We start from the raw sequence: 10,140 nt of genomic DNA on the forward strand, positions 1-10,140 counted from the left end.
TTAGTCGGCCCAAGGCTATAGTAGAAGACACTTGCCCAATGTGCCATGCAGTGGGAATGAACCTGGAACCATGTAGTTGGTAAGCAAGCTACTTACCACACAGCCACTCCTGTGTGTATATTGGTTATTGGAGCGGGATAGTTTTATTTTTTATGAATTAAGACTGGGCTGTCAGTTTTTTCACAAGATACATATACATATATATATATATATATATATATATAGTTCAAAATTACAGAAAACAAAAGACAAAGACAGGTGTAGGAACAACAAGCAGGTGTATTAGTTTAATGCTCAGGAAGGCTGGAAATGTCTTTTACATTTCAAGCCTATGCTCTTCAACAGAAAGGATTAAGAGGGGAAAAAAATGGAGAGAGAAAAAAATGTGCAGAGTTCAACGGTCCAACATGACGAGATGACCATACACATACACACACACACATACAGTAATCCCTTGCCATATCACAGTTCACCTATCGCAGTTCTTTATTTAAGCTTACGTCGATTCCTCCGTTGTGTTGTTTTGCATTTATAATAAAATAAATATATACAAGTCATAAAAATAATCAAAAAAAATATACAGTACAGTACTGTTTCTACTTTGTGGATTTTCACTTATGGCAGGGGGGTTTGGGAATGTAACACCTGCGATATTCGAGGGGTTACTGTATACATATCACTAACCACATAAGCTTAACATATTTGCTTTGTGTATTTGTATGTGTAAAGTGCATATCTGCTACATACTTTGATTCCTGCGTCTCTCAAGCACCGCATTGTCTCTGGAACACCATCCTGCAGTTTGTCCTCGACGCCAGTTGCTCCAAGAAGTATGAGATTATCCTCGACTTCATTGAAAACCTTGGAAAGCTGGAGAAATAAAGAAAAGACAAAAAAAAAAAGGACAATATCAGAATTTTTTTATGGCCATCACCAAAACTGAGCCAGACATTAGTTACAAGGAGGGTGATCATTTACAAGGGTTATGTGACTAGGGTGAAGGAAGAGGGGAAGGAAAGAAGGCCAGAAGGAAAGATGGAAGCAAGAATGGATGGAAAGAAAGAAAGGAAAAATGGAAGGAGGGATGAAAGGAAAGAAGGACAGAAATAAAGAGAGACTTATATCCCGTATGGTAAGATGTTAACTTCCTAATCACATGATTCCATTCATACATATGTCTGTATGTATGAATATAATATGTGCATGTGTATGTGTGTCTTTGTGTTCTTGTTTTTGTGTCCCACCACCGGTTGACTGGTGCTGGTTTGTTTATGTCTCCATAACTTAGAAGTTTCGTATAAGAGATTGATAGAACAAGTACCAGGTAGGTATAAAATATAGAAAGTGCTTGGGTTGATCCATTTGATTAAAACTCCTCGAGGTGGTGCCCCAGCATGGCCACAGTCCAAGGACTGAAGCAAGTAGAAAGAAAAGTGTCATAAACACTCCACAACAATATGTATTGAATCCTTCATTTGTTTGTTATTTGTGATTCGAGGGAGATTTCACAGCTATTTCTAGCAGGTCAATAACTACTTTTGGTACACACACCTGTGGCACAGGTGACAACATTGAAATGACAATGAATTCTTAAATTGGTGTCTAGTATGCTTGATGAGGTAAACGAAGAACATTTTAATTAAATAATTGTTTTATTAAAGATAAAAGAAAAGTGCTTAACAACTTGAAATTTAATTAAAATACTTCAAAAAATTTCATTTTTCTCCTAAATTTTAATTATGGAAAAAAAAAACCAATTAAAAACCCCATGATAACTGAAATACCACAAACACAACTTTTTCCAAAATTATGGCCTACACGATGGGATGTGGGTGCATAGGGTTAGGTGGCTCAACCTGCTAGAAACATCAGCTAAATCACCCTCAAATTATTACATGCTACATACTACTGTCTTTTGAAAAGTAGCCAGGGAGAAGGACATGCTTCATGTGAGGTGATAATGTATTTGTTCATTTACTGTGTATAACTTTTGACTCATTACATACACCTGTTTATATAATGTGCAATATTAGCATCAACCAGTCACCTAGTCCTTGAAACAGCTGTAAAAACTTATCGTCAACTTCAGCTGTGAAGACCTTAACATTGTGTAGGATCTGAAGATATTGAGGGTTCCCTAGTGAAGGATATGAGATGTTATGACACAGCCGTTTTGTGATATCTACTTAGCATTTGTGATTTGATGCTGACTTATTTGACCTTAGACATTTTAATGTTTCCCTCATTCTCTCCTTTTCCACTTCTTTCCCTCCCCCCTGTGTCCAATTCTCTCCCTCCTTCTTTCTGTTTATGTGTACAAGCATATTTCTTCATGCCTATCATGTTGAATTAATAAATTGTAATACATCTCTCTCTCTCTCTCGCTTGCTCACACTCTCTCTTGCTTGCTCACACACTCTCTCGCTTGCTCACACTCTCTCTCGCTTGCTCACACACTCTCTCTCTTACTCCTTCTCTGTATCTGTATGTGTATACTTCTGCATGTGCATGCATGTGTGTGTGTTTGCCCCCAGTGCCAAACATTACTATCACCAAAACAGGTTGAATGTCCAGTCAGCCACGCCAAATTACCAGTGCCCAAAAGGCTGTACCCAACTGTCTTACTCCAACTAATGAAGATCCTCACATTGTGCAGTAATTAAAAGACTCAGATGTCCATTAATGGCACTGAAACTGGTTGACATCAGATGTCACATGATGATGATGATGACGAAGATGATGATGATGATGTATATCTTTTACTTGTTTCAGTCATTAGACTGCGGCCATGTGGGGACACCACACTGAAGAAATTCTCAGTCGAATGAATTGAATGCAGTACTTATCTTATCAATCCCTTTTACCGAACTGCTAAGTCATGAGGATGTAAACAAACCAACACCGGCAGTCGAGCAGAGGCGGGGGACAAACACAGACACACACATACATTGATATATATGCATCTGTACCATGGGTTTCTTTCAGTTTCCATATCTACCAAGTTCATTCACAAGGGTTTGGTCGACCCGAGGCTATAGTAGAAGACACTTGCCCAAGATGCTATGCAGTGGGACTGAACCTAGAACCATGAGGTTGGGAAGCAAGCTTCTTACCACACAGTCACTCCTGATGACAATGACAACAGTGATGACGATGATGATGATGGTGATGGTGATTAAAGCTTAGTAAACTATACTGACTTGACTAAAGTACATAGTATGACCAGGTGTCAGGAGGTGGTGGTGGTGGTGGTGGCAGCAGTAGCATGGTGTAGATTGGAGCTAGCGTCTGTGGAGGTGGTCACGTTGGTGCTGTTTAGTGTGGAGCAGAGATAGTGTCTGCGGCAGAGCAGTTGTGACAGCATAGTACGTAGTGGAGGTAGGGCCTATGGCATACAAAGGTGCTGGTGATGGTGGTGGTGGTGGTAGTGGTGGTGTGGGATGTCTTGGCTGGATGTCCATTCTCCTACTGACCTACAGTCTGGCAGCACACAGGACATTTAATTGCTGTGTAGTAGTAGTAGTAGTGGTAGTAGTAGCAGTGATAGTGGTACTAATGATGACGCAGGTGGATTTAAAGATGTTGATGATGATGATGATGGGTAGTTAATAACATTGGCTTAATTAGTAATTACAATGGTGACAGTGGTGACTGTAGTGTTGGTGGTGGGGGTGATGGCAGTGGTGATAGTGGTGGTGGTGATAGGAGTGGTGGCAGTAATGGTAGCGGTGGTGGTGGTGGTGGTGGTGTTGGCAGTAGTAACCCATCAATGTCAATAAGTGTGGTGGTATTGGTAGTAGTAGTAGTAGTGGTGGTGGTAGTGATGATATTTGTACTAATAGTAGTAGTAGTGATGGCAGTAGTAGTAGTGGTTGTGATGGTAGTAGTAATAGTGGTGGTGGTAGTACTAGTGGTGGTGGTGGTGGTAATAATACTTATAGCAGTGGCAGCAGCAGCAGCAATGGCAGTGGTAGTCATAGCGATCGTTGTGATGACAGAGGCAGATTTTCAATGATGTCAACACTGCTGTGTAATTAAATGGGTTGGTCGACCATTTGCCAAACTTTCACTCTTTGAATAATAATGGTAGGAGTAAAAAAACAACAAAAACACAGCAAAAGACAATTAATTAATTGTATAATTGTCTTGACATGAGTTCTTGTTAACGAGATAATAAACTTCGCTAAAAAGTCTTGTACTAATTCTCTGTAGTTTGAGTTCAAGTGTCACCATGGTCAAATTGTTTTTTTTTTTTTATCCCTTTGGGGAGGGGCATTAATCCTTCACATCCTCCTTTTACTTGTTTCATTTATTAGACTGTGGCCAAGTTGGAGCACTGCGTCGAAGGGTTTTAATCCAACAGATCGAGCCCAAGACTTATTTTTTTTAAAGTAAATCTGGTAGTTATTCTGCCAGTTGTGTTTCAATTTTATTTTTACCAAATCACTAAGTTATAGGGATATAAATAAACCAACACCAGTTTCAAGTGGTGTAGGGAAGAAACACAGACACAAAGATACACTCATGCACACACACACACATGATTGGCTTCCATAGTTCCATTACTAAATTTACTGAAAAAACATTGGTCGACCCAGGGCTACAGAAGAAGACACTTGCCCAAGGTGCTGCACAGTGGGACTGGAACACAAACCCACAAGATTGCAAAGCAAGCATCCTAACCACATAGCCATTCCTACACCTGTTGAAATTTTCCTAAGATCAAAAAAGCCCATTCCTCTAATGTTTCTATGACAAAACAAAAATGAATGATAGAAGGGAAGATGAGTTCTTTCCCTTACTTCAGAGAATTCCTCATTGCAACCAAAATGAATGTAAACAAGGTTAGTATGTTTCTTGTTATATTGTGCGTTTCAAGACTGGCTGATTGATACATTCTGGAAATAAAGTAGCAAGTGGTGAAGTGGTAGAGTTGTTAGAGTCTTGGATGGAATACCTTGCAGTATTTGTTCTAACTTTCTGCGCTATGAGTTCAAATCCTGCTGCGGTCAGCTTTGCCTTTCATTCTTTTGTGGGGGCTCAGTGAAAAAGCAAAGGATCAGTTCAGGACAGTTTTTAGCATTCTGAGCCCTTGGGTGGCACGTAAATCAGTTACCAAGTTTAACATCACCACCATCGCCTCATCCTTGAGTTCACTCTGTTGCAAGCATCCATATCAAATCTTTAGTGCGAGGGTACCCACCTCTCTTCCTTCCACGTATATACATATATATGTGTGTGTATATATATATATATATATATATATATATACACACACACACACATATATATTTATACACACACACACATATGTATGTATATATAGATAAGAAAAGAAATGGAGCAACAATCAACAATTAGATGTTGATCATTGGTATAAAATGGCCATAGTTTAATTGTAGCAAAAGTAATATTTACAGCTGTTTCAGTTTGTTATTTTTGAGGTAAATTTGCATTTATCTTGTTCCATGTAACAAACATCATCAGAATGATTTAGAGTTTATCAGAGGAATATTGACAGGAAAAAAGGAAAAAGTTTGTTAAGTCTTTAGGCTTACATTTTTGTGTCCTTTAAAGGTTGCACGTGTGTGTACATTTCTTCAATTACATGAACGGAGCTCCATAGCAAGGCCTATACATAGTTGGGTAATACAACAGTAGTGACTACAGATACATTTATCCCTTAGATGGTTGCATAACCACTAACTCAATTTTCTATAAGCATATATATATATATATATATGTGGAGGTACAATGGCCCAGTAGTTAGGGCAGCTGACTCGCGGTCGGAGGATCGCAGTTTTGATTCCCAGACCGGGCGTTGTGTGTGTTTATTGAATGAAAACACTTAAAGCTCCACAAGGCTCCAGCAGGGGGTGGTGGCAACCCCTGTTGTAATCTTTCGCCCCAACTTTCTCTCACTCTTTCTTCCTGTTTTTTCAGTAAAGCTGCGATGGACTGGCATCCCATCCAGCTGGGGGGAACACATACGCCATAGAAACCGGGCCCATGAGCCTGGCTAGGCTTTAAAAAGGGTGCATAAATAAAATATATATATATCTTTATATATATATGTGTGTGTGTGTATGTGTATATGATGTCATTTGTATATACATATTGATAGCATATGTATTCATATGTATTGATTGCATTTGGAGATCAAACTCATTGAAGCATGTAAATACTGAAGAATTTGTCATTCCCAAAGGTGAAGTCTAATGTTTTCTAAAGAATTATTATCTCAGAAGACATAATTACCATTTCTTCACGGTTCTTCAAATCTTTTTTTGCTTCTGCAAGCTTTTGCTTGTATATCGTGTATTCTTCTTGCGTGAGTTTTTTCCTAGCAATTACCAAAGTACGTAGACCGAGCTAAAACAGATGGATAACACAAACATTAAAGATGAAGGAATGTGATTGGGGTTGCGTTTAAAATGAAGGCTAAAGGCAAACAGTTAATGGGCTGGAAGCCAACTGGAAACAATGTTTCCTGGGGCTAAATAACAGTAGCATTCTTCCTTTTCCTGGGACTGCCATGACATCGCCTTACTGGCACTTGTGCCGGTGGCATGTGAACAAAACATTGGACTGCCGCCTGTGCAGGTGGCACGTAAAAAAACACCATTTGAGCATGTCCGTTGCCATCACCACCAGACTGGCCCTTGTGCCAGTGGCACATAAAAATCACCCACTGCACTCTTGGAGTGGTTGGCATTAGGAAGGGCATCCAGCTGTAGAAACTCTGCCAGATCAGATTAGAGTCTGGTGTAATAATAGCAATAATAATAACATTGAAAAACACCTTAGGAATGAGAACTCAGGTTCAAAATTCCCCCAAGACACCTGATGAAGGCTGGAGGGTATATTAGCCGAAACGTTGTGTTAACAACAGACAAGATGAGGACAAATATCCGTCAAATGTAAATAATGTAAAAAAGGGCCCCTTATACACGTTAAAATACGGTATATGTGTGGGTGTGTGTATATATATATATATATGTATATATATTTACATACATGTACATATGGTGGCTTCTGTGATTTTTCTGTCAACCAAGTTCCACTCACATGGCATCAGTCAATCCAAGACTATGCAAAAAGACATGGCGCTAAAAATGCTGTGTAGTGAGTAAGAGGTGGGGATTTCTGTATGTGTGAGGGGAGAGGAGTCAACTTATGGTTGGATGGCCATGGCTGTAGTGTCACTGAGCATAGTTTGGCTCATTCAAAATCGATCTGTTGACTAAACAACAACAACAACAACTATATTTCCAGGTAAATATATAATATTATCTTACCTTGGCATAGTAGTTTATTTGCTGGGAAATTAAACATTTGTGGCCGCTTACAATTCTATCCATTATGGAACATTCTGCACCCTTGCAGAGGAGGTAGATTTCATCTGCAAAAAACACATACACAGACATTATATACATGTACACACACACACACATATATATACATATATATATATAGTAATACCCCACTTTACGAGGATCTGCTTTATGAGACCCCGGGTTTATGAGTTTTTACGAGTTTTATTTTCTGTTTATGAGTTTTTGCTGTACAAGCATTTTTCCAGGAACGAATTAACTCACATATCAAGGCATTACTGTATATATGCGCATATGTCTATATATATATATATATATATATATATATATATATGTGTGTGTATATATATATATATATATATATATATATATATATATAAGTCAATGAACTTGATAGAAATAAAGAATTAAGTAAGAAATACTACAAAAATAATCATCCTACAAAAAACAAGTAAAAAGTGGGGCAAGCCCTTCTTACTGTTTTCGTTTTTCACGACAACACTCATCCTCTTTCTGTCAGAATCAAAGTCAAAGCAATCGAGCAAGGTGTATCGTATCATCTGTCCTTGATATGACACCTGAAGTCTGGATTCATAAGTGCCATGGAACACTACCTCGTACCTAAACAAATACAAAAAAAAGTGCAAAGTAGAATCATTTTCATTTTTACTGGCAGAGTCTGGGGAAAAAATGGAAAATACCCATAATCTTTGCAGACCTTCTGAGATTGGTAAGGTTCATGGTTCCCTGGACATCGGCACACTAAAGTTTCAACATCTAGCAACTGATTTCAAGGAAGCCCATAAGATTATCCATCATCTTTCCAACATCAACTTTGGCCCTCTTTTTGAATTTAAAATCTGTACCACCCATGGTCTTGCTTCTAAGAAAAAAACAGTTCAGCACCCATGACCTCTGGAAACATTTTGGGTATTAGTAGTAGGGGTGGGTAACATAAGTGATGTTGACCAAGGAGGTCATCACAAGAACACAACTTACTTTCTGCAAGCATCAAGGAATGCTTTCTCATCGGGAGACGATGCCTGGTAGCTGTATTCAATGCCTGAAACACTGTAATGTCTTCCTGTGGCGATGGACTTGAATTTGGAATAATCCACTCGGACGGTGTGACACAATGCCAGCACTTCAAAGAAATCTTGAACTTCTTGCTGCAGAAAGGGAAAAGAAAAACAAAATGAATTGTGGAAAAAACATCAAAGATATATTTTGATGAAGGACAGCTGTTGGGCTTTATACATTTTCCTTGATATACATACATACAAACATATATATATATACATACATATATACATATATAAACAAACATACATACATACACACCTATGCACACAGATACATATATACACATGCATATTTATATATGTACACACACACACACATATTTGCAAAAATGAATAGAAATGGCTTTTCTGATAATTTTGTCTCTTTAATAATTAGCATGGAAGGCAGATGTTAAATGATGATGAGGATAATGATGATGTATATATGTATGCACACATACATGAGGGTGATAAATTGAATATTAATTTAATTAACATCGGTAGAACTGTAAGCACGTCAAATTTTAAGAAGACGATTCGGGTATAGTTCTGCAAATTATAATTGAATTTAGAACGATTGTACTGATGAACCACAGACGTTTTTACGTAAGTAAAAAAGTTGATGGGGAAACCGGTACACGATTAATTCTTTATTTTGTATATGTTTTCATTTCCGTCTTGCCTGCTTATGTTCTGGTGTCTGCTGAATTTTTTCTGGAGAACATTGTTTTTCTTTGTGGTTGTGTCGTTGATGACCTCTTTCTAGCATATCGGATGTCCACTTAGTGGTCATCCCTTCTTATACGCATGTATGCACACGCATGTATGTGTGTATGTGTGCTTGCGTACTCTAGTCCTAACACCACATGATGGCTGCACATGGGCATTATTCATACACAAACAACATTGCTCATCTCCAATGCAAACATTAAATATGAAACCATAGAAATACTCACGTTGAGGACCTTTACAGGTTCTGGATCGACCTCATGTACTTCTGGTTTTTCACACAGTTGGTCCTTAAAGTCTATGTAACACCTGTCTCCAATGATGCACTGTTGGAACTTCATGGAATTTTGTGTTAACGTACCAGTTTTGTCGGTGAACAAGTATTCTACCTGCACACAATAATACAAACATTGATAGGTGAATAACAGCATTGTAGTTTGCTTGCAGCATTGTAATATGAAAGAAGGTGAAAAGAGAGAAAATAGAGAGCTTCTGACAATGTGGAAAGTTTAATAATACCTTGCACCTGAAATATAAAGGTTTTGTTAAACTTTGTCAGGAGCTGTCTATTTTCTCTCTTTTTACCTTATTGATTGGTGAGATTGAGTTGTTGTAAGATCATAGCATTTTGCGTTAATGTATCAGTTTCGTTGGTGAACAAGTTTTCTTTGCACACAAGATCAAAACATTTTATGTTAACACGTCAGTTTTGCTGGTGAAAAACTATTCTAGCAACACATCGAAACAAACATCAATACTCTTTTACTTGTTTCAGTCATTTGACTGTGGCCATGCTGGAGCACCGCCTTTAGTCGAGCAAATCGACCCCAGGACTTAATCTTTGTAAGCTTAGTACTTATTCTCTCAGTCTCTCTTTTGCCGAACCGCTAAGTTACGGGGACGTAAACACACCAGCATTGGTTGTCAAGCGATGTTGGGGACACACACACAGACACACATACATACATACATATATATATATATATATATATATATACGACGAGTTTCTTTCAGTT

The 10,140-nt window shown here is 38.2% G+C and overlaps 1 protein-coding gene across 1 annotated transcript in view; it reads right to left on the reverse strand.

Moving 5' to 3' along the window:
- Positions 1-10,140, reverse strand: part of LOC106881045 (phospholipid-transporting ATPase IF) — a 153,316-nt gene that overhangs the window by 25,558 nt on the left and 117,618 nt on the right. Inside the window, exons 13-18 of the mRNA XM_052974889.1 lie at positions 9,352-9,509; positions 8,334-8,503; positions 7,813-7,955; positions 7,299-7,402; positions 6,259-6,372; positions 748-870 (exon numbers count right to left, since the gene is read on the reverse strand). Coding sequence (XP_052830849.1) covers positions 748-870; positions 6,259-6,372; positions 7,299-7,402; positions 7,813-7,955; positions 8,334-8,503; positions 9,352-9,509 — 812 coding nt within the window. The remainder of the gene's footprint in view (positions 1-747; positions 871-6,258; positions 6,373-7,298; positions 7,403-7,812; positions 7,956-8,333; positions 8,504-9,351; positions 9,510-10,140) is intronic.

Source organism: Octopus bimaculoides, chromosome 19 (assembly GCF_001194135.2).
Source record: "Octopus bimaculoides isolate UCB-OBI-ISO-001 chromosome 19, ASM119413v2, whole genome shotgun sequence".
Lineage (NCBI taxonomy): Eukaryota > Metazoa > Mollusca > Cephalopoda > Octopoda > Octopodidae > Octopus > Octopus bimaculoides.